Source organism: Siphateles boraxobius, unplaced genomic scaffold (assembly GCF_051911475.1).
Source record: "Siphateles boraxobius isolate OS27281-9 unplaced genomic scaffold, OSU_SipBor_1 12, whole genome shotgun sequence".
Taxonomy (NCBI): domain Eukaryota; kingdom Metazoa; phylum Chordata; class Actinopteri; order Cypriniformes; family Leuciscidae; genus Siphateles; species Siphateles boraxobius.
Genome location: NW_027508722.1, coordinates 20561318 through 20585138, shown reverse-complemented (window position 1 = coordinate 20585138; position 23821 = coordinate 20561318). Strand labels below are relative to the sequence as shown.

The following is a 23821-nucleotide window of genomic DNA, read 5'->3' as shown; positions in this document are numbered from 1 at the left end:
TCAACTGATAGAGTTAACAGTGCCATGGGAGGATGCGGTAGATGAGGCATATGAGAGGAAGAAACTGCGGTATGCTCATCTGGCCACTGAAGCAGAACAGCGAGGATGGAGAGTCCAGGTTTATCCAGTGGAAGTGGGTTGTCGTGGTTTTGTGGCACACTCTACAACCCGGTTCCTCAGAGACGTCGGATTCAGTGGCCAAGAGTTGCGTCGTACAGTAAAGAACTTATCTGAAGCAGCAGAAAGGAGCAGCAACTGGCTGTGGTTGAGACGGAAAGATTCTAGCTGGCTTTGTACAGGCCGCCATGCTACGGTTTCGTAGAATTCTTGAAAACTTGAAAGGTCTGTTGGTTTATTTGTATAGGTTGTATTGTATTTACAGTCATTACGTTCCTGTGTATATTGCGTGAATGACGGGTGGTTGGGCAGATATTGTGTTTTGTGGTAGGTGGTATGCCATTCGGAACCGTTGCCACTGAAACTGCATATTAACGCACCAGTGGGGCTCGACAGCCTTAGTCAAACGGGTTGGCGCGTATGGTTGGGTTGCGGAGAGATTGTGAGATTGTGGTTAGGTCTCAGCAGCAACTGTTGGTTTATTTGTATAGGTTGTATAGTATTTACAGTCATTACGTTCCTGTATATATTGCGTGAATGACGGGTGGTTGGGCAGATATTGTGTTTTGTGGTAGGTGGTATGCCATACGGAACCGTTGCCACTGAAACTGCATATTAACGCACCAGTGGGGCTCGACAGCCTTAGTCAAACGGGTTGGCGCGTATGGTTGGGTTGCGGTGAGATTGTGGTTAGGTCTCAGCAGCAACTGTTGGTTTATTTGTATAGGTTGTATAGTATTCACAGTCATTACGTTCCTGTGTATATTGCGTGGATGACGGGTGGTTGGGCAGATATTGTGTTTTGTGGTAGGTGGTATGCCATACGGAACCGTTGCCACTGAAACTGCATATTAACGTACCAGTGGGGCTCGACAGCCTTAGTCAAACGGGTTGGCGCGTATGGTTGGGTTGCGGAGAGATTGTGAGATTGTGGTTAGGTCTCAGCAGCAAGAGGGAAGTAGAGGTCTGTAAGCTGGGCTGAGTTGAGTGGGGGACGGAGGGGGTGACTCTGGGACACCAGAGTCACTGTCGAGCCCTCTTGAGGTGTCGTGGGCTAGTCGACGAAACACTGAGGACGGAAGGTGCCCACTTGAAGACCCTAGAGATGTTCCCTACTCCGCTCAATCCAGAGGGTTGTTATGGGGGGACCGCACTGTGGTTGCAGCCGTTGTGTGTGCTGACGCGCAATACACTGTATTAACACCAGACAGAAAATTCACGTCACCAGATGGAAAGAATGGATGGAGAAGCATAGGTTACGGTAAAGCTACGTCTTAGTTGGTGATTATCTTGGCGAAAGCCGAGTACAAATCAGCATGAAGTTTTAACATCTACTCTCGTGTAATGGAAATCATTCAGAGTACGAAGTAGCCTACATATGTAACTGGTCATAATGACAAATGTCGTCTTAAATTAAAAACAATAGGTTACTATCGTAACCCCGGTTCTCTGAAACATCGAGTGGAGAGATCCACCTATGGGAAGGGCATCTGTACCTGACCTCTGCAGAAGCATCCAATTGCACCAAGTCTGGCTAGACAGACAGAAGCACGCAGCCAATGCGCTATGGTAAACTCCCGCCCCCTTTCCTAGAGCATATAACGCCTGCAAGCGCTGCTATTCCCCAGTAAGTATATTCACTTCTCGTGCGGCAAGCGGGGCAAAGTTGGTGGATCTCTCCACTCGATGTTTCAGAGAACCGGGGTTACGATAGTAACCTATTGTTCTCTTTCATCATCTCGTGTTCGAGATCCACCTATGGGAGAGACATGGACAGCTCCCGATTGCCCAATACACTCACAGTGAGATTCTAAAAGCCAGAGAAGGACGCCCCAGGGAGGCGGTGCCTAACACGTCCATAAACATGAACCTGCAATACAGGCGCACACACATAACTGCTGTGCACGTGCAGGACATGAAACGTGTATGTGGCAAACACATGATAATAACCCCAGCAACACAGATGTACATATACACACCCAGAAGGCCTGCTTGGTGACAGGAATGTGCATGGCCTGCTGGACCATTCACTCCTATTCTTTACTTCCAACAGGGTTGCAGGGAAGGGCTAAGAAGACCGTACCCCTAGAACCGAATGTGCTACCGAGATACTGGTGACATCCAGCCGGTAGTAACGCACAAAGGTATGAGGAGAAGCCCAACTGGCAGCGGAGCAGATGTCCTGCAGTGAGACTCCCCTAATATCAGGTACTGAGCACTGATAAGATGTGAGACCACGCCCATCACACCACCTTTCGAACACTTGCCACTTACAGCCATATAAGGACCGTGTAGAAACGGCCCTGGCATTCTGTATAGTAGCAATAACACGCGGCGAAAGCCCCAGTGCGGTTAGGTTCGTCCTCTCACGGGCCAGGCCCAGAGAGCTACCCTGTCCGGGTGTGGGTGATAAATCTCCCAAGTTCGCTTGAGACAATAGGTCTGTAAGCTAGAGCGTGAAGTTTCGACAAGCGCACACCGCCCTGAAGGTAGATATAAGCCACTGCCGTGGTATTGTCGCAACGTACGAGCACATGATGTCTGGCAGACGGGGCAGAAAATGATTCAGAGCTTTACAAATGGTCGAAAGCTCTAAATAATTTATGTGCGCTGAATGTAGTCTGCTCGGCCACAGACCGTTCACCGTTATGCCTTCCTGGGTGGCACTCCAGCCTGTCAGGGACGCATCTGTCGTCACAACTTTCCGCATCATAACCGTTCCCAGAGGGATTCCCTGTGCGTAAAAGTCTGCGCTCCTCCAGTGGCGCAGGGCTGCAGAGCAGGCGCGCATCACTGTTACAGAGCGGTAAAGATCGCGTATCGGGCTGAAATGTGGTGACAAAACCCATTTCATGAACGCTCTCATTCTCAGGAGCCCCAGCGGTACAACCTGGATGGATGAAGCCATAAGACCCTGCAGCCTGAGGCATGTGCGATATTGAACTCTCGCCCCCTCTCTGAACTGTGACAGACAGCCCATTAGAGAGCATGGCCGTTCAACTCCAAGCCCAGGAAAATGACATTCTGACTGGGTATAAAATTGCTCTTGCTCACATTCACTCTGAACCCGAGAGATGTGATGTGCACAAATACACGGCAGGTGTCCTGCAACACTTTCTCTTTCGAATCGGCTATAATGAGCCAATCGTCAGAAAGCCCATTAGAGAGAGAGCGAGTTCAACTCCAAGCCCAGGAAAATGACATTCTGACTGGGTATAAAATTGCTCTTGCTCACATTCACTCTGAACCCGAGAGATGTGATGCACAAACACACGGCAGGTGTCCTGCAACACTTTCTCTTTCGAATCGGCTATAATGAGCCAATCGTCTATGTATGTCAGAATCCTCAGACCTGACATTCTCATGGGTGCTAAACCCGCATCTGCACACAGACAGAAGCAGCAAGGACTTAGGGCGAGTCCAAACGGCAGAATTGTGAATTCGTAACATGTGCCTTGGTAGGCGAAACGAAGAAACTTCCTGTGTGGAGGGTAAATGCTTATGTGGAAGAAAGCATCTTTCAGATCGACCGATGTGAACCAGTCGTTCTGTTTTATGGCGCGGGCGAGCAAGCCATGGGTTAGCATTCTGAAATTGTATTTCCTCAAATGTTTGTTCAACACCCGGAGGTCCAAGATTGGACGGGGAGAGCCATCCTTCTTTGGGACCAGGAAATAACGAGAATAAAATCCCTGATTTATCAGATTGGGGGGCACCAACTGAATCGCTCCCTTGTCTAGGAGGGAGGATATTTCCTCTTTCAGAATGTGTGAGGCGTTCTCTTCCGTGTGTGAAGAGAGAACGCCGTTGAAATGCGGGAGTTTCATAGCAAACTGAAGTCTGTAACCCTGCATTATTGTACGCATCACCCACTCGGGAGCCGAGACGCGAGTCGCAGCAGAGCTGTGTAAACCCAGCTGGCTCATTTGTGGTGCAATGGTGCCCCCTTATGGACACACTAGGGGCGGCATGCCTGGGTTAAGAGAATTTTTCTCTCCTTAACGAATTCATATGATTCGTTAGTTTTGATGTGTTTTTTTGTTTTTTGTGTGTTTTGTGTTGGGGAAACACTGGGGCCGAAGCCTTTAATATTTGAGAGAGGGGAAAAGAGTGTGTGCGGTATGGTGACACTGCTTCTGCACTTTTTCTCACAGTAGCCCCCCTGAATGTGGGGGGGGGGGGGGGGGGATGGGACGGAACACGCAACGTCAACTAAACACTTGGGCTGGACAGCCTCGAGAGAGGGGGAACCGACCCACCCACGGGAAACCCTGCGTACTTTGCACAGGGGTTCTTGGGCAAGAAGAGAGTCTGTAGGGCTCGTGGCCCGTGAACGTGGACTCGATGCCCCCATCGGCCGAACATCAGGCAGGCATTTGCGTTTCGAGTCAGTGGACGAGGACGAGGTCGTTCACCGTCAGGATCTCCTTCCATAAGGGCAGAGAAGGTGTTCCCTTTTCTAACTGTTGCCCTAACTCGTCCAAAATCTCCGCCTGGTAAGCGTAGAGCAGGGAGGAGACGTTTAAGGCCCTGACAGCCAAGGCCGAAGATTTATAAGCGGCCTGGTGAACTGAGGCAGAAAAACGATCCATCTTGTTGGGCAAGACCGGTTTAGGGGGAGCGAGCAGCCCGCCCTGTGCGGGGTTAAGGTGCCTGGCGATGGAAGGCTCGATAGCGGGGGGATCGCCCATGCCAAGAGCCGCCATATCCTTCACCTCGAGGCCCGTGAGACTGTGTATTAAGTCGAGCGGGTCGCTCCAGTTGTGCCTCATGTGCTCAGTGCACGCTGGAAGGACGGGGAAGAGTTGCTTCCTCGGGCCGGGAGGGGGTCCCAGAACTTTCCCATCATATATGTCCCTCTCCTGGTCAGTGCCGCTTTGTGGAGCCGGCCACTCAATGTTGAGGCGAGCGGCCGCTCGCTCACACACCTCCAGGAGGATGGACTGAGGCAAGAATGCATGGGCGACGGCCTGTGGGACGCCAGAGGGCGGGATGGCCTCCTCGTCCTCTGAGACCCCAAGAAGGGCGGCGTCATCTTCGTCGCCGGAACCAGCTGATTCATCGACGAGCGTGAGGTTGCCCGCGAAGATGTCCTCTTCGGGGAAAGCAGGATTGGGCTGGTCAGCCCAAATAAGTGAGGTGGTGCCCCGGGAGTCCCCCGGTAGCGCGTCTTCGTCAACGTGTCCCCCATCCGAGTCAGAAAGGCCAAGCTCCGCACACTGGGTAGCGGCAACTTTCAGACGGCATCTTAATAGCTTCTTGGGCAGCATAAGGCAATGACTGCAATTCTCCGGGTTCTCCAAGGCTTCTTGAGCGTGTTTGAGACCCAAGCAGACGACGCAGACGATTGCAGGTCCTTAGCGGCGATGAGAACACCACACACGGCCGGGCAGGCCCGTGATAGGTTGTTCCCCTGAGAAGCAGGATTAGACAGCGGCGAAGAACTCGTAAAAATCCGTGGCGGGCAGCCGTGGAAGGAGGAGTTGGTGAGAACGGCAAGAGCGTGGGCGGCTCCAGATGCAGAACACAGCTGATAGGCTGAAAAACAAAAGTCACGTCTGGCGGAGGCTGATCAGGCGATATATCCTCCTGAAGACACGAAAGTGAGCAGTGTAATTCCAGCCGAACTGTGTACATACATAGATCGCGAGAAGCGAATGTCAACTGGGGAATAGCAGCGCTTGCAGGTGTTATATGCTCTAGGTAAGGGGGCGGGGCCTTACCATAGCGCATTGGCTGCGCGCTTCTGTCTGTCTAGCCAGACTTGGTGCAATTGGATGCTTCTGCAGAGGTCAGGTACTGATGCCCTTCCCATAGATGGATCTCGAACACGAGATGATGAAAGAGAACTACTTTATTAAGCCACTGTAACAAATGATATTACACTGCAATGGATTTCATTGGTTGTTTTATGTAAAGTAAAATGAATGTCAATAGGAAAGTATAATTTGATGTTTAAGTTATGTCACTGAAGGTGTTTTGGACACAAGCATATACAAAATTATTTGAATAAAGTTGTTTATATACAGTACACGTCGCTGCTGAATTTAAAGTTGAACAGGGTTTCAGAATTTTTTTTAGCTTAACATCTGGTGTATCCTAGCCTTTCAAAGACAGAACATTGAAAATCTTTTAATAAAACAGGTTGCTTTGGACAGTTTTTGCAATCAAATTTACTTAAATGAGGGGAAAAGGTTGTTTCTTGGTCAATTTCGACAGTTAAAGGTTTGTTCGCTCCAAGGACGATAACTATAACGGTATAGTTCCAAAATAATCATTCTAAATATGAAAGAATAGCACAGTCCACACCAAAACGTTATTGTTGGAATTACTGTCAGAACTTTTTTTCATCAACTGATGAATGATAAAAACAGTGACAGCCAATCAGAATCCATCCAAGAGCTCAAGCATTTAAAGCAGCAGACTACACGTTTAAAGCAGCAGACGACAAAATATGGTGTGGACTCTAATATTATCGTTAGTTATATAGTTATTGTTCTTGGTGTGAATGGGCCTTGAGAAACGTTCAATTTCTACTAGTACAATTAAAAGTATTGACTAGATATTTGACTTTTAATTGAGTAAAACTGACACACTACCCACACTTTAATCAAAATGTAATTAGTAACAAATCCTTTGAAATTTACATTGTACTTTTACTGTACTGTATGACTTGTAGTCGTACTTTTAATCAAAGCACAAATTCCTCACAATATTATTAAAGTATATAGTAAGTTGTATAGTTATGTATAGTGCAATGAAGTACTACAATAACACTTTACACCTCTGTGTGTTGCTGACAAAAACGTGAAACTCATACGTCAGCACAGAATTAAAATTAATTTAAAACCACGTTTTTGGCAAAATAAATGTAACATTTTTTTTTTACCCGTACTTAAACTTAGAATCAAATTATCAGTATGTTTTACACCCCTGACAAACCACAAAAATCATTTGTGCACTCTCTTGCTACCGTTCATTGCAAAAAAATGAGTCTGTATTACCATGTGTGTGTGCGCACGTGTGAGTAAACCCCGAGTGGAAGAAGAAAAAAGCCCTCACATCACCCCCACCCCCACCACCATCTTCCTCTTTATAAATACCTACCTGTGTTCTATTCAATTCTTCTTTTCTAGACATCTCCTTTCCTTTCTCTGTCTTTCTCCCGGGATGTGACACAGAATTCTGTTAACTGCTGTGAAAATGCATTTATTAACATAAGCCTGCAATGCTAACAACTACTCTTCCCCACACACACTCAGACAGTGGGACCTGCAGTAGGGCATTGATATTCTGTGCAACCACATACAGGCAAGAGAGGATTTTGAAGTAAAGACTTATGCACACACAAACACACACACATACACACACACACACACACACACACAAACACACACGTTTATTTCACAGAATCTGTTGTACATTCTGTATTTTATGGATTACATGAGCGTGGAGGAGATACTGAGTGTTACAGAAATTAAGGGCAGTCAGACAGAATGCTTCAAAAGGTAAATTGATTTAAATGCAAGGAGAGGGATTTTGGAGAAAAAAAATCTAGGCCTGTTAATTTAAGCAATTAATTTTGAGTGATTAATTACCCTAATTTTTACCATTACCATGTTTTTGTGAATCTGCAGTCAGCTACTTCTAGAGGCAAACGTTGATACATTTTAAAAATATTCTTTAATAATCTAACATCTTTTTTGGGGGGCTTTTTTCAGCAAAATATTAGTAGTTGAACATCCAACTATTTGATTTATTAACTGACATATGCACATAATTAGATTAAAACGTCAAACTATTGACAGCCTTAAACAAATTGCAATACACAGACACAATCTTGAATTAGACACAAAAACACATGCACACACAAAAAAACGTACACTCATCAGTGTGACAGAGACCCAATCCTGAAGCACAGTCTGACTTTGGCTGATAAAAAAGGCCATTATACAAGGTCATAATTTAGCTTGTCCATTTAAAATCTTTCCATTAAAATCCATGATGTGCACACACACACACTCAAAAAACACACACACACACAAACCAACTTTCGCTAATTCTCTAATTATGTTCATGATTATGGTGAACAGGGCGCACTCGTGGCCTGGCTAATGATGGCTATAATGGCCAAAAATCCCCATTAAAAGCCCCATTCTACACACACACACACACACACACACACAAGGAGAGAGAGAGAGAGAGAGAGAGAGAGAGAGAGAGAGAGAGAGAGAGAGAGAGAGAGAGAGAGAGAGAGAGACGCAAATGCACGTAAACACACAAACACTTATATAAAAGCTAAGCGATCACAAATCTCCATTAAAAATTATGTTATAGACCTATGCAAAGGGGAATATGGAAAAACTGTGTCATGGGAAGCAGCAGCAGTGATTTTTTTCTTTCATTTTCTTAAATAAGAATTAGAGTTTGCACACTCATTCTTAGCAGTAAGGAGCTATTTCTATACATGAACTGACACAAAAAATACCTATGTTATTGTAGTTTGATTCAAGCATATTAAATAATATTCAAATAAATAACCATTTAATTTTACCTCACAAAAAATATTTTGAGTGTAGCTGAATTCTATTTCTTAGCATTTCTGATATGTCTTTAAATTTCAGAAATATACTACTAGTTATTCCAGATTCAACCAATGACTGTTTTCAAACTGGTTTCCCTAAACCCTCGTTCAATCTACCATTGGTCAGCTAAACACACCCCTAAACTCAGTTGAGTCAGTGTTGCTATGCCAGCCTGATCAGGATTCTCAAACAAACAAAGTTTTGAAAGCCCCACAGAGCCACAGTGTTTACACTTTTTGTGAGAATCAACCAACAAATGGCTTACTTACTTATGTCGTCTCTGCATATTAAACTGCGAGGAAGTATTTTAACATCCAAAAACAAAACAATTACACACTTCACCTAAGGCACTGTTAATGCAGGTCTAAACCTCTGAACACTACCACCCTTTAACCTCATGTGTTGACAAGAAATAAAATGAAAGTGTCATTTAACCACTGCTAAAAACCCTGATCACGTGTCGGTTACACTAAACTAACATGAAGCAGCAGTAACTGTGATTATAACCTGTTTGAAAGCCTCTGCTTTTCAACCTCTTCACGTTTACATTTGCATATGCAATACTTTCTGAATTAGCTTGTCTGTCTAGATTAGTGCAACTCGATCTCCTACTTGTGCACTTGCATGTTCAAATGGATCACATGAGCCAGTTGTCTTTTGCTGATGTGTAAAGAGGGCAGAAAGCCTCCAAACCACCCAATTTTACAGAACACACACAGACAGGGATATATCCTGCTGTCATATGTCTATATATCACCGTGTACACAAGTCCCAGGCAGCATTTCACTATATATGTGTGTGCGTTTAAAGCCTTTGAAGCCTGTCTGTGTGCAAGATAGCTGTTGTTCTGTGTGCCAGAGCTCGAAAGAGCAGAGTAACAGGAGAATCAGAGAGAGATGGACAGAATGAAAGACTTCAAATGCTCTTTTTTTCCCTCTATTCATTAAGATGAGATGACTCTTCCATTGAGCGATTCACCTCCATCAGCCTGCTGGATTTAAATGAACGGGAGTCAGGGCTCTTCATGTTAAAATCACAGACATTTACACTGCTCACTTCCCCTTCTTCAAAGGACACACACACACACACACACACACACACACACACACACACACACACACACAGAGATAAAGAGACCACACACATACACTCAGAGGGACCACACAGACAACCATACAAACTCGTTTATTAGTGTGTATATGCATGTTTATGTCTGTGTGTGTGATCTGAAGCACACTTAATGTCTTTCTCAGCTGAAAAAAAAAGAAGCTGCTTAAACCAGCCTAAAATAATTGTTTGCTGGTTTTGAAGGGGGTTAAGACATCTGCCAGCTACACTTTAAGCGAAATCGAAGAACAAACTGGTGTGACGTAATTTCGAACAAAATCAGGCCAAAATAAAGTTTGTTACTTTAGAGTTTATTTTAGTAGCTTGAAACATCCTACCAAAGCAAACTTTCTGGAAAAGTTTGCTCCGGCTGGTAAACACTTTGGAACTTCTTTGACATGGAAATCTTCTCCGGTTCATTTTCAGTTGTTCAGTCCGTCGAGGTCAGACGCAAGTAAAAACATGAACACACAGGACAGCTGCTTTATTGTAGAAACAGAAATTTTAATTCTAACTGATAGCGACACTGACACTTTTTTTAGTGTTTAATACTGGAAAACTGCTTGTTTAAAACAATATAATTGAATAAAGTAATGTGATTGGACGTTTCTCCCCACTGTCATTTTTGTGGGCAGCATAGGGATGTCCGTCACTTAAATGGTATTTCAAACTTACTTTTACCACTAAGTAAAGAACGAATTTGTTTTTTCTCAAGATGTACTGAAGGAAATTTGCCGGCAAAGGGGAGACATGAGCCCTGTTCTACTCTTTGAGGCATTACAGATTAGAAATGGCCATACATTTAGAAAACCAACTTTCAGATAAGGACTGAATCATGGCCATTTCACAAAAAGAGGGATGACGAGACCACAAGAGATGGTGTTTCTATGTAAATAATTTGGTTATAATAAAACACAGAGGTGTGAGGCGAGAGCCGGTGTTGTTCGGTTCATCATCATGAGTTGTAGTAATGAAAGGTGTGTCAAATCTGGCCTGCTTTTGAAGTGAATAATTGGAGATTCGAAGAGGCTCGAAATACACATCATTTCCATCTGCATTAACATCCTCCCTGAAGTACGAAACAGACCCCCTCCTACCGCTGCACTGTCAAAAATAAAAAGTTGAGAAAACTAAAAATGTCATGGGCACAGGATGAGACAACAGAAAATTAAAATTTGTTAATACCGAACAGCATGCTGTGATCACCAACCCTTAACAAATCAGCAAAATTGTTCAATATTAAAATTCGTAGAATTTTTTTAGTTAGGCTACCTGAACAAACATCCTGGGGTCTATTCTTCGTAGCTCGCTTAATACATCTGAGATTATTTGACATGCTTAATCTTCTAATCGTGGTAACTTGGTTAACTAATTTGGTTCTTCGAACGGATTTGCAGATTTGATTTAGGATTAAGTTGCCTGATTAATAACTGCACATTCTTGTGTTCATTGGAGAGGGCAAATATATCGATACTCGAAACCATGCTCAGCAATTCACCAATGTAATGACATCACATTAAAAAAAGAACATCACACACCTTGCAAAAAAACTTGATGAATTTCTGGACCTTTCTAAAGAAAAAAGCCAAACGACCAAAATGACATACAATTCATAATAAATAAATGAAATATGTATTGAAAATTTTTTTTTTTACATGATTCCCAAGTATTTATCCCTTTCGCACGTATCACACCGTTGTGATCAGTCTTGACTGGTCCCTGGAGCGTACGATCACACCGGTGTGATCAGTCTTGACTGGTCCCTGGAGCGTACGATCACACCGGTGTGATTAGAACGGTCAGTGCATCACGTGATCAACTGCTAAATTCAAATGCGCTTTCGCGCGTTTGCTGGCGCTGAGCCAGAGAAGGACGCACTCAGTGCTGTCATATATCACAACTATTGAGTGTTTTCAAACACATAATGTTTATTTTAGGTTTCAGATATTTAAATACACACAAGTACTAGCAAAACAATGATTTTGAGTTTGTAAATTACACACTGATGTCTATGGAAGCGGCAATAATAATCCTTTACATTATAATAAGACGACACGTTTTATTCATCATCAGATACACATTATGTAAGTAGCTTTACATTTGACCCTATTCTTCTCCCAGTTCACCGGCCACTTACTTTCATGTATTTCGTGAGAAGTTGAGGAATTGACGTGTTGTAAATCCAACAGATCCCATTCTCTCAACTGTGAAACAAACTAACATGGCGCCGCCCATCGCGCATACAGCTCAACTAACGCGATCGTTATAAAGGTGTTTAAAGAACAAAACACATCCACTTGCACATATTTGACAATCGGAATATCATTGTTTCATGCTATAGCTAACACATTTGTGAATATTTTTAATAAAAAAGGGAAAATGACATAAAAGCAGATCATCATTCATTCAGCGCTGTGTTGTGGTTGCGCTGTGTCACGTGACAAGCAATGACGCGTCACCATGGAAACATTAAAGTGACAAGTTCTAAATAACGGTCGCCTTGAAAAACTCACGCTGGGGGGTCAGTTAGAATATTTTAAACTTACGTGTGAAAGGGTTAAATTATTTCACAATTTTCTAAGTAGTATTTATATTAGTAATAATAAAGACTTTATATTTCATTTTACATGTGAAGCAGATTTGTTGTGTGATAGCATTAATAAAAGTTTCTAAAGGGTCAAGAACATTTTTCTAATGGCTCAGCAGACAACATTTTTTTACTAAGTCTGCATCTCCTGCACTGCATCAAGCCTCTCCCATAATTGCTGTTCAAATGAATGCACAGCACAAGCTAACTGTACATCGTGTCGTGTGTAAGACTCTTAGTGAGTAAAACTGTCTGTCTATATTATTATAGACTATAGGCAACATTATAATTATATTTTTTCAAATAAATGTTTTAATTATTATTGTTGTAAAATAAGGTACTCTTGACCTGCTCCTCCATACCAAGCCTGAACCTTACTGAGCTTGTGCACGGCAGTCTAATGCTCTTAAATGGTCACAAATAGGCTTTTTTCATAAATATTCAAATATTCGTTTAAATAGATGTGTAATCTTGCTTGATGAACTAGCATTTAAGTCAAAGTAGCTACCTTTATGTATGATACTATACCTGGAACTAGGGATTCACAAAATATGAATTAGTCATCGGCTGAGAGAAATTTATCATCTATCATTATCAGGCAATATACTGTAGTATATATGTATTGGCCAATACTGAATTAAATAATTGCGCATTCCTGGTATGTTTTTGCTCACTTTAATGCTCACTTAAAGTTAGTCTTTAAAAACAATGTATGTACAAAATAATTTATTAACACTGTTAAATGTAATCTTTAGCAAAAATATATACATTTTTCATACTATACATTATGATGTTGTGATGCAAAAATTCACTTGTAGCATTTTACACCGTCAATTTGCATTTTTACACTTTCATTTTCATTTTAAACAAAATAGTATAGAATTTTAATACTGACCATTTATTAGTTATTGACCATAACCCAACAATAATTATCATTACTCTGTATCTGCCAACATTTTTAAATATATATCATTGCATCCAAAAACATGATGGAACTAACTCCAAAATGCTCATAAGCACAACAATTATTTATTTGATTATTACAGTGTGCCAAGACTGCTGGGATCACTGCTCCCATCATGCTCTTGGAGAGTGTCACACAGTTTGGAGATGGGTAATAAAGAAAGAAATGGTACTCATAAGAATTAAAAAGAGGAGATGAACGAAACAAAGGGAGGCGTAGCCACAGAAGGTGAGGAGAGTATTAAAAACATTAAATGAATAAATAGTGCGATTATGAATAACTATAGAAAAGAAAGAGCCTGGAACATCTTCTTACATGGCATCCCCTGCATTCATTGCAACCCTCACCGTGACGAAGAATAAATAAACAGAAGTGATTGGTGTGATAAGTGGATGTGGTTATGCACAACTGCCTCATTCATCAACCTCAGTTGAACTGGCGTTATTAATTAAGACTGCTGCTCTTCACATAGACACAAACATCATAAAGCACATCAGGCGCACACATCCACAGACCAGCTTCCACTCAATGATAACGCAAAGTTGATGAACGAGAACCAGGTCTTCTCTGTCACTTAGATAGATCTCTCCGTTTACTCATGAATATGCACCGAGCAATTTGCATATGCAAACCTCAGACTGTTATCTGATTTATGAGCTTTGCTGTTCAGTCTTTTCATCCACCTGCCAATCAAATCTCTTGTTTATGCATTGCTAATGACAATACAGGAAATAAGCAAGTTGGCTGCTTATCCTCAAGATTTTAACCTGCGCACAGCGTGAAATCAGCTCACCTCACCTGAACCAACCTGTAAGTGTGACAGCCATTTGCACAACACCTGGACACACCTATGCTCTCTCTTGCGCGCGCACACACACACAGACACACACACACACACAATGCAAGCTATGCAATGACCTGCACATCCAATAATCTGCTATAGAGTTTTTTAGTCTTACATACTACCTTTCAAAAGTTTGGGGCCAGTATGATTTTTTTGTTTTTGAAAGAAATGTATTCTACTTTAGCAAAGATGCAACAAATTTATCAAAAGTGACAGTAAAAGGCATTTATAATTTATTTCTATTTCACATAAATGTTGTTCTTTTGAATATTCTATTCGTCAAAGAATCCTGAGGAAAAACTATATCATGGTTTCAAAAAAAAAATAAACAGGATAACTGACTTGACATTGATAATAATAAGAAATGTTTCTTGAGCAGCAAATCAACATTTTAGAATGATTTCTGAAGGATCGTGTGACACTGAAGACTGGAGTAATGATGCTGAAAATTCAGCTTTGTCATCAAAGGAATAAATTACATTTTAAAATTATATTCAAATAGAAAACTGTTATTTTAAATTTTAATAATATAAACTATACCGTTTTTACTTTTTTTAATCAAATAATAGAATGCTTTCAAACATCTTAACCCCTTGCCAAAAGCGTATTATTATTTTACAATAAATATAACATTTTTAAAACAAAGGAAATAACTACAATTATTTTGTGATTAATTAAATCTTAAGATGAAATCTTCAAGGTGCAGGGTGAGGGCACATGTTCGTAAACTTTCACTTATAGGTGGCATATATTCATAAGGTCAAAGTTTACTATTGCAGCTTTAAAATGTATTATTATTAAGCAGAGAAAACTCATTCTCACGCTTATTAAACTAAAACATGTATTAAACAAAGCGGAAACAATACACCTTTTCTAGTTTTAGTGTCTGGACAGCAATCCAACCTCACTTCACTGCAGGAAGTTGAGTAACAGGACTATTAGAAGCATCTTATTGTGCAATTTCTGAAAGGATTACAGGGATCTGAACCCACTTGAACCCCTAAAGCAAGGAAGCCATACAAAAAAGTTAAATGTACATATTACTTGTATACACTGATGAGCCAAAACATCATGATCACCTGCATAATATGCTGTTGGTCACTGGGTGCTGCCCAAACAGTGCCGATCCGCCAAGGCAAGGACTCTACAAGACCCCTGAAGGTGTCCTGTGGTATCTGGCACCAAGAAGTAGCAGAAGATCCTTCAAGTCCAGTAGGTTGCGAGGTGGAGCCACCGTGGATCGAACTCATTGGTCCAGTACATCCCACAGATGCTTAGTTGGATTGAGACCAGGGAAATTTAGAGCCCATTCCAAGGAAACACCTTGAACTCTTCATGATGTTCCTCAAACCATTCCTGGACAATGAGTTCAGTGTGGCAGGGTGCATTATCCTGCATAGTGCATTGTCCCACAGTGCATCCTGGTGCCATTACTGCCTCAGGCAACAGCACACACTTAAGGCCCTGATATACTTCAAGCGAAATCGAAGATCTAACTGATGTGATGTCATTTCAAACAAAATCAAGCCAAAACGCTTTTGGCTTTCTTTTGGAGTTCGTCTTGGGAGTTTGAAACAGCTTGCCAAAGCAAATTTTCTGGAAAAGTTTGCTTCGGCTGGTAAACCCCTTTGTTCTACCATTGGTCCGTGGCGATTACGTAATAGGTGTGCGTGGAGGCTCCGCCTTCTTTCATGCAGACATCTTTTCCCAGTTCATTTCTCCTCTCGAGTCCGTTGCGATCAGATGTCCGTGAATGAAAACATGAACACACTGGAGGAGCTGCTTTATAGTAGAAAATGAAGTTGTACTTCTGATGAAACGAGACAATGACACTGTTTTTAATGCTTAATACGGTAAAGCAACTTGATTAAGCAATCTATTTTATAAAGTGCTATATAAAAAAACGTGACTTTACAAGAGTGCTGAATTGCAGAATTTTTTGTGCAAACAAATCCACATTGCTATGATCAAATGCTTTTCTTATGCTTTATTAAAAAAATGCTTTTTTCTCAATTTTGATGCGTTTATTTTGTTATCGAGAGGAAAGTGAGGAAAGGAAGGAAAAGAGAGGAAACTGTCACTCTCAGGAGTGTGGGTGTCATCAGATGTTTGATAACAGTATATCGCTGCTCAGGTTTTTCGAACTTTGTTTTACCCCAAAACGAAGAACGAAAAAGGACTTTGCCGTGAGTATATTGGTGCCTATACACTGCCATTCACGTGATGTAAAAGAAAACGGGACTCGTTGGACCAGACGACCTTCTTCCACTGCTCCAAGGTCCAGTTCCAACTCTCGCATGCGCAGGTGCTTTCGACGGTGGACAAGGGTCATCATAGGCACTCTGATTGGTCTGTAGCTACTATCATTTAAATTTTGTTACTTGTGCCACAGTTCACCTTTTGGCTCGGATTATACAGGATATCCTTCGTTGCCCTTGTGCATCGATGAGCCATGGGCGCCCAGCACCCTGTCACCGGTTTGTCCTTCATCGGACCACTGTTGGTAAATTCTCACCACTGCCACCACTCACCACCACTGTCAGATACACTGACTCAGTCGCCTTTCCACAACAATTTGGCCCTTGTCAAAGTCGCTTAGATCTTAATTCCTTCCCATTTCTCCTGAATCCAACACGAAGATTACAAGAACTGATTGTTTGCTTACCATCTAATCTACCCAGACCTTAATATGTGGCCTTGTAAGGAGATGATCAACAATATTTGCTTCTTGTGTGACTAGTTATAATGTTTCGGCTCACCGGTATAAACGTGTATTTAAACAAGATCTTCAAATATTTTAGTACCTAAAAAATGTACACGCTAGTCAGACCATGCATTTTTACCTAGCGGTAAATAGATGTTCAAAAGCAGATATCACGTTCGCCTGAAGTGTATTCCTGAATACATTCATGATTACTTTCTATATAGATTTACATATAAATAAATACATCACAAAAAACATTAAAGGTCTATTAAAGGTGCTTATTTCTAAAGTTTCACACATTTAGAAATAAATATTTTTTTGTGAAGAGCTAGTCATCTGAATGGTGTACACTCACCCACATGAATGTACATCATACTAGTTTTCTACAAAAACTGTTTTAATTATGTGTGGGTCAGTCGCATGTTCACCATGTTGAAATGACGTGACCCGCTGTGTTACTAAGCATCTGAGAGAATCCTCCTCAGCTTATTGGGTGACGCTTCAGTTGATACGCTAGAGTGGTTTGGTGTAGTTTGGTGTTGCGAAGAATGAAAGTTAGACAAGGGTACACAATTATTATCGAGCTTTAGCAGCGGAGACAATGAGAGAATCAGTACCTGAATGGCTGAAGAAGCAGTAAAGGTTTGAAGACAAAAAGACTGACAAAGACAAAAACGAGTGTAAACATCGTCGACCTATATACAACCACCCCCCCATACAGCAAATTCATTGTACAATATTCCCACAATGATGTTACATAATTCCTGACAATAAAGCACTGCAAAAAGTAATAATGCTAAGTTACCTTAGCTATATTCTACCTGGTTTAACCCTTAAAAATGTCATTCAAAAAAGCCTAATGTGCTAAGGTTGATTCAATCATTACTTTTTCAATCATATTTTGGACTTGAATAACAGTTGAGTTAGATGTTAGCAAAAAAAAAAATTTGATAGGTCCCACAGTTTCACCCAACACTGATTTGTAGTTTTAATGCTTTCCAGCAGTCGTATTAGAGACTTTCTGTTCAGTCCAGGCTGGTGTTTTCTACTCGCGTTCTGTAATTGTGCTCTAACAGAGCGGAGATGTTCGCCCCTGGATTCCACACACACACACACTTCACCTCTACTAACATAACACATGTTTTTACAGTGCTTTTTCTCCATTACATACCACAGTGTTCCCTCATGTAACTGTAATCCTTTCGTCAGCAGATGTGTCTTTGCCACGGAAAACCATGCATTTATTTAACTCAGTTTTCTAATTATGCATCTGAGAAAGTTCAGTGTTTTTTTCCCGGGACACGCATCACTGAAGCGAGAGTGTAGGGCCGTTAGGATCACTGCCCACTCCATGCTCAGTAATTGTCAGTGTGTGTGTGTGTGTGTGTGTGTGTGTGTGTGTGTGTGTGTGTGTGTGTGTGTGTGTGTGTGTGTGTGTGTGTGTGTGTGTGTGTGTGTGTGTGTGTGTGTGTGTGTGTGTGTGTGTACGTGAGCTGAAGGTACACTCTCAGCTATAACTCTCTAAGAAGATGAATGAGGAGGCAGTGGACTGGTTGCTTTGTTTTCGTTTTTTACCTCATAGCCGACGGCACCTCGCTTACTGTTTACACCAAACGTGCTCTGTTAGAAAACAAAGACGTTTAGTTGTAGAACACTCACACACACGCTCTGTATCACACCCCCGAGTCAAAACACTATCCAGAGAATACTAGCTTGTTCGGTGTAGTCCACGGCAAGGAGAGACAGAGTGACTGTGCAGCTCTGGCTGTAGACCCAAATTCAGCACACTGACCACAGCTATTAGCGCTATTAGCATGGTGTGCTACATATAGGCTCTGACTATTGAGATAAAAGGCAGACATAACGCGAGTATATAGTTTGACATTCAGCAATACAATGCTTAAATATCACAGCTCTAAATCTCTCTCTCTCTCTCTCTCTCTCTCTCTCTCTCTCTCTCTCTCTCTCTCTCTCTCTCTCTCTCTCTCTCTCTCTCTCTCTCTCTTTCTATGTGCTGTATATCTAGGCCAAGCTGAGGTAACAGGGTGTCATCTGTGTTGCAGAGCAGTAATTGAGAAAGAGGGAAGTCTACACATAATGCTAGCTTACAGGCTAATTTCCCCATACACTTAAAAAAAAAAAAAAAAAAAAAGTACACACTTCCTGGAACACAAAAAATAATGAGGAAAACAGTAGCTAATAGTAAAATGGGTTTAATGTCCACACTTTCTACTGTGCAGTGGGCCGAAAGTATGTAATAGCATTTGCTGTAGAAGTCATATTAAAAATAATCCTTGAAAATAATCCAGTTTAATTTGGTTTTATCACGTAGCATGTCTGCCCCGTGCTGCTACCGATGCTAATGCAGTTAGACAGCTCTCTCTGTATGGTGAAACTGGGTGGAAGAGGCACTTTTCATTTCTCTGCACAGTAAGAACTCTAGTGTAAAGCTAAAAGCACATGGAGGCACAGATATAATGTAGAGCTAAACACCTAAGGCATAAACTGGCCCACGCAATATTGTTGTGTGGAAAACGGCCCTTATTGCGTGTTGTTTTATTAAATATTTTGACTATTGCTTCCAGTTACCAATAGGTAAGTCTGTCCTTGGACATTTACCATGAATTTTCTTGGTTTTCAAAACGATTCAAGATTCAAAACGTTTCTTAAAAAAAGGTCTGTACATTTTATCTCGCTGTGATTAACGTCAAATACAATACGTTCACACCGTATGATTTTGGTCACGGAGGATAATGTTGGGGATCATTAAATATTTCTCATGACACGGGGCAGTACTTTTGACTCAAGGCCTCCATTTTCCAACAAAATTTTCAAGGTATATACAATGTTTTATTAACAAGGTTCGGTAGGCGCACGTTCAAACGATCTATTCAATTAGCACAAGAGAAGGCCTATATATATAAATATATGTATACCTACACAGCCGCCTCACCAATGTTCCTTGACAGTTTTCTGCATCCCTCCTCACTCTCGGCTGGTTACTATTGCAGCCTAGGGATATGGGTGGTGGTGGGGGAGTACTGTGGGTTTGGGCCAAATTCTTAAAGCTCAGAGCTCTCCTCTTGGACAGAACGCCAAATACGTAGTCGTTTATTCTGATTATTTGAGTGTGAACTTGTGATATATATATATATATACATATATACTATTTTTATATATTGATAATATTTTTTTGAATAAGTAATCCTACGGCCCTCTTGGAAGTTTGCTGAGGCCCCCTAGTGGGTCCCAGCACCCTGATTGAAACCCTCTGAATAGTCTTTATCACTATTCAGACTGTAAATGTTTGCATTTGCATGACTCTACTGGGATCAATTGATAACATTCATCAATCAATTAATCCTACGAACACAGACACTACGTAGTCAGTCAAAAGTCCATATTCAAAACAGTGGCAATATAATGATATGGTACTTTGAATAAAATATGAATTATAATATTTGTAAAAGGCCCAAACTGCATGGGGTGAAACTCAAAGAGGGGCAAAATAATATCCAGGGGGTGTCCGTCGATTTTAGGACCATAAAAATCATACAATGTGTGCCCGGCTTAAAACAGGCTCCAGATTTTCATATAATCACTGTAAAATGTGTGAAGGGTGAGTGAGTGATTGAGATTTAGATAGGAATACCTGTAAATAAGAGGCTCTCAGGCAGGTGGGCTGCTGCAGGTCCATGTGTTTAATTTGATTTTGATTTAGGCTAAATCTGTATTCTGCCCCAAGCTACTTATTAGTGTGAACAGTACCTGTAAACTAGGTCAATTCCTGCATCGTTTCATAGGTTTTAAAACTAGTAGTGCCAGATGACAAACTAATACACACACACACCCATTTATATCTGCACCGTTGCTCTAATTTACCGTTCAGTCAGACTGTGACCTAAACACCTCAGTAATTTTAATATAAAGTCAAATAATGAAGTGTGAGACCAAGAGAGACTGAGAGAGAGTGTGTGTGTGACAGTGAGAGATGCTGAGATTGAATGGTGTCACAATGCAGGCATATTGAGGTCATTTTGAAAAAGTGCCGCTAATTACAGCAGATGGAATGAAAAGAAACTGGGGACTATACACTGGGGGGGGGGGCAGACGGAGACTCCCTGAGAGAAACATACAGGAGTGCGATTGAACGGAGAAGTGATGGAAAGAAACACAAAAGGAGGAGAGAGAGGAAGAGGTTCTGTGAGGACAAAGGTGCAAACCTAAGATATTTCTATAATGTACAGCAGATATGTAACTGTACTAGACTCATATTTGGGGCAGAAGTCACTTCTTGTCATGTCAGTACATACATCTAGAGTTTCAAGTGATCGTTTCCATGTTTTCTGGCCGACTTCGACACTCATCGAAGCTTGAGGCATAAAACTGTGAAGCTGCTTTGTGTCAATTGCTTTAGTTAAAAGCAGATGAGACAAAAACCTCAGATGAGTAACAATTTGAACCAATTTGAGGGACTACAAAGCACTACTATAAAACAAACATCTGCCTAACCTACATATAGTTGTTTTCAAGATCAAGTTGTTAATACAATCAATCACTCCTTTTAAAACAAATGCATATTATCAAAATAAACACCTGGATTGATTATGGTCATACAAAGAGATGCACAAACACTCACATTACACACAAACACATCCCAAAAAGCTCCTGTCCTGATCTACTGATACGCCCCATAAGGGAAATCCCAATAAATAGGGATTAGTAAGTACCCCCCCCCCCCCCTAAATAAAATGATTTAGACATTTTTAAGCATTTTTAAAAATATCTGTTCCAAATCTATTTTGTGTAATAAATTTGGACTTATTAGTGGAAAAAAGGACGATAAAAGCTACTTACGATATGTTTGAACTGTTCCAGTGTACCGCGTGCCTGGCTGCAGTCACGAGGTCAAAGTTCGTGCAGGTGAGCGTCAGAATAAAAAGACAGAGCGCGAAGAGTGCCATAATCCCTCGATCACTCGCTTTTCTTCCCAGTCTTGCAATATCTTCTCACCCCACGCGACTCTGCGCAGGAACCATCCCGTTCGGCAAAGAAGGACAAGAGGAAGAGATGCGACCTAAAGCGCAGCTCGCTCAACTACTTAGATACGGGTTTTCGCAATCTATATGTTATATTAAGTGTTTAAAAAGTCAAAATCCATGGCTAAGACCCCCTCCCTCTGTCCCCATGGCGTCAACCCCAATCCAATGGTCCGATAGGAGACCACCACTGTTCGCGCGCTGATGGGTCTCCGCGGACGGAGCAGGGAGATGCAGGCAGCCGGGTGGTGTGAGTTTAAATGCGGGAAAGAGAGAGATATGTCCACTCTGCAGCGCTGGAGAAACTCGTGAGATAACGAGGCTCCGTAATTGTAAAACTATTCTCTTTAGTTGACACTGCTCTTGAGATCGTTTCTGGTTGGATGCGCGTGGAGAATCCTGCGCGCGGGTGCGGGATGTTTCACACTTACAATTGTGTGACGAACAAGTGCTCGAGCGCGTTTTATTCGCTCTCTTTGGCCATATCCTCTGCTCTCTCTCTCTCTCTCTCTCTCTCTCTCTCTCTCTCTCTCTCACACACACACACACACACCAGCGCGCGCGCTGTTTGGTAGGCTGTGCTCGTTCAGTCACCAGCTCCGCCTCCTGCCCAGGACAAAAGCGCGCGTCCGTTGGCTCTAGCTGTGAGCTCTCGACTTTCAGAGATGCTTTCAGCCAGCTTCTCTCGCGACGGAGGAGATAAACTTTATTTTATATATATACTAACTAAACAATTACGACGGGTACCGTTCCTAGAGCAGTTTTAATTACCACCACAATCCTCTTACTGTCTGTCAGAGTGCAGTGCTTTATATCCTATTATCCGCAATCCTACATCCTTCTATCCACACCTGCGCTCTCTCTCTCACTCTCCAGACAGTGTAAGTCTTTTCTAATATGGAATAATTATGGGAAATCCTCTTAGGAGGGTGAATGGATTGATGGATTGGCTCATCTCTATCTCTGTCCTTCACTCATGGGATCTACTCATCCACACACACAGGATGTTGAGCTGATGTTAATGTTCATATAGTAATCAGTCTCGCTTGACTCTATATAGATAGATATAGATGCTATATATATATATATATATATATATATATATATATATATATATATATAAAGCATATCTAAGTAGGCTAAAAATGAATAGACAAATGCACAGATACAGAAATAGTTGTAAAATAAAAAATTTAGAGAAAAAATGCTATGTAATAATTATTAGCCCATGAACACTGATATCATGATGCCTTAAGACACATTGCCTTGGTGATAGTCATGATTTGATTTTTTTATGGGGGTTTTTTTCCCCCAAGAATGAGAAAAAGCGAGAGGAAGGAGAGGGTTGCAGGGCAGGGATAGTTGCAGTTTGCCTCCCGTCTGCTGGGAACGAGTTGGTTAAGCAGAAGTCAAAATGATTTATTGGGAGAAAAGGAGGGAATAGAGGGAGAGAGGACAGTGAGAAAGAGAGGAAGAGATTAGGTGTCATTGGGGAATCCCTCTGTCTTTTCCCTCTTTTTGTTTTTTACTATTTCTCACCTGTCTTTCCTCCCTGCCCATTTGTAAAGCATAGCACCTCCCCCCCACACACACACATTTACCAGCTCCTCCTGTCTTCGCCCTACACCCATTGTGTCAAGCTACATTGACTCTTTCGAAGTCTATTTCTGTCCTTCTTTTGTTCGTTCACTCTCTCGTGATCTACCTCTGTCACCTCTTTGTGTGCCTCACTCTCATCGGCCTGCCGCCTGCCATCCTTCTCTCCGCCAGAGTTTCTATGGCATTGACAAAATATTGCACTCCTCTTTTCAACAATCGTTCCTTCGCCATGTCAGCACACAAGTTTTTGGACTCAAGCAAAAAAAATGTAAATT

The 23821-nt window shown here is 41.8% G+C and overlaps 1 protein-coding gene across 1 annotated transcript in view; it reads right to left on the bottom strand.

The window, feature by feature from the left end:
- Positions 1-22808, bottom strand: part of efna3b (ephrin-A3b) — a 67443-nt gene extending 44635 nt beyond the window's left edge. Inside the window, exon 1 of the mRNA XM_077211220.1 lies at positions 21766-22808. Within this exon, the coding sequence (XP_077067335.1) occupies positions 21766-21872 (107 nt within the window). The 5' untranslated portion in view covers positions 21873-22808. The remainder of the gene's footprint in view (positions 1-21765) is intronic.
- Between the last annotated feature and the right edge of the window lie 1013 nt (positions 22809-23821).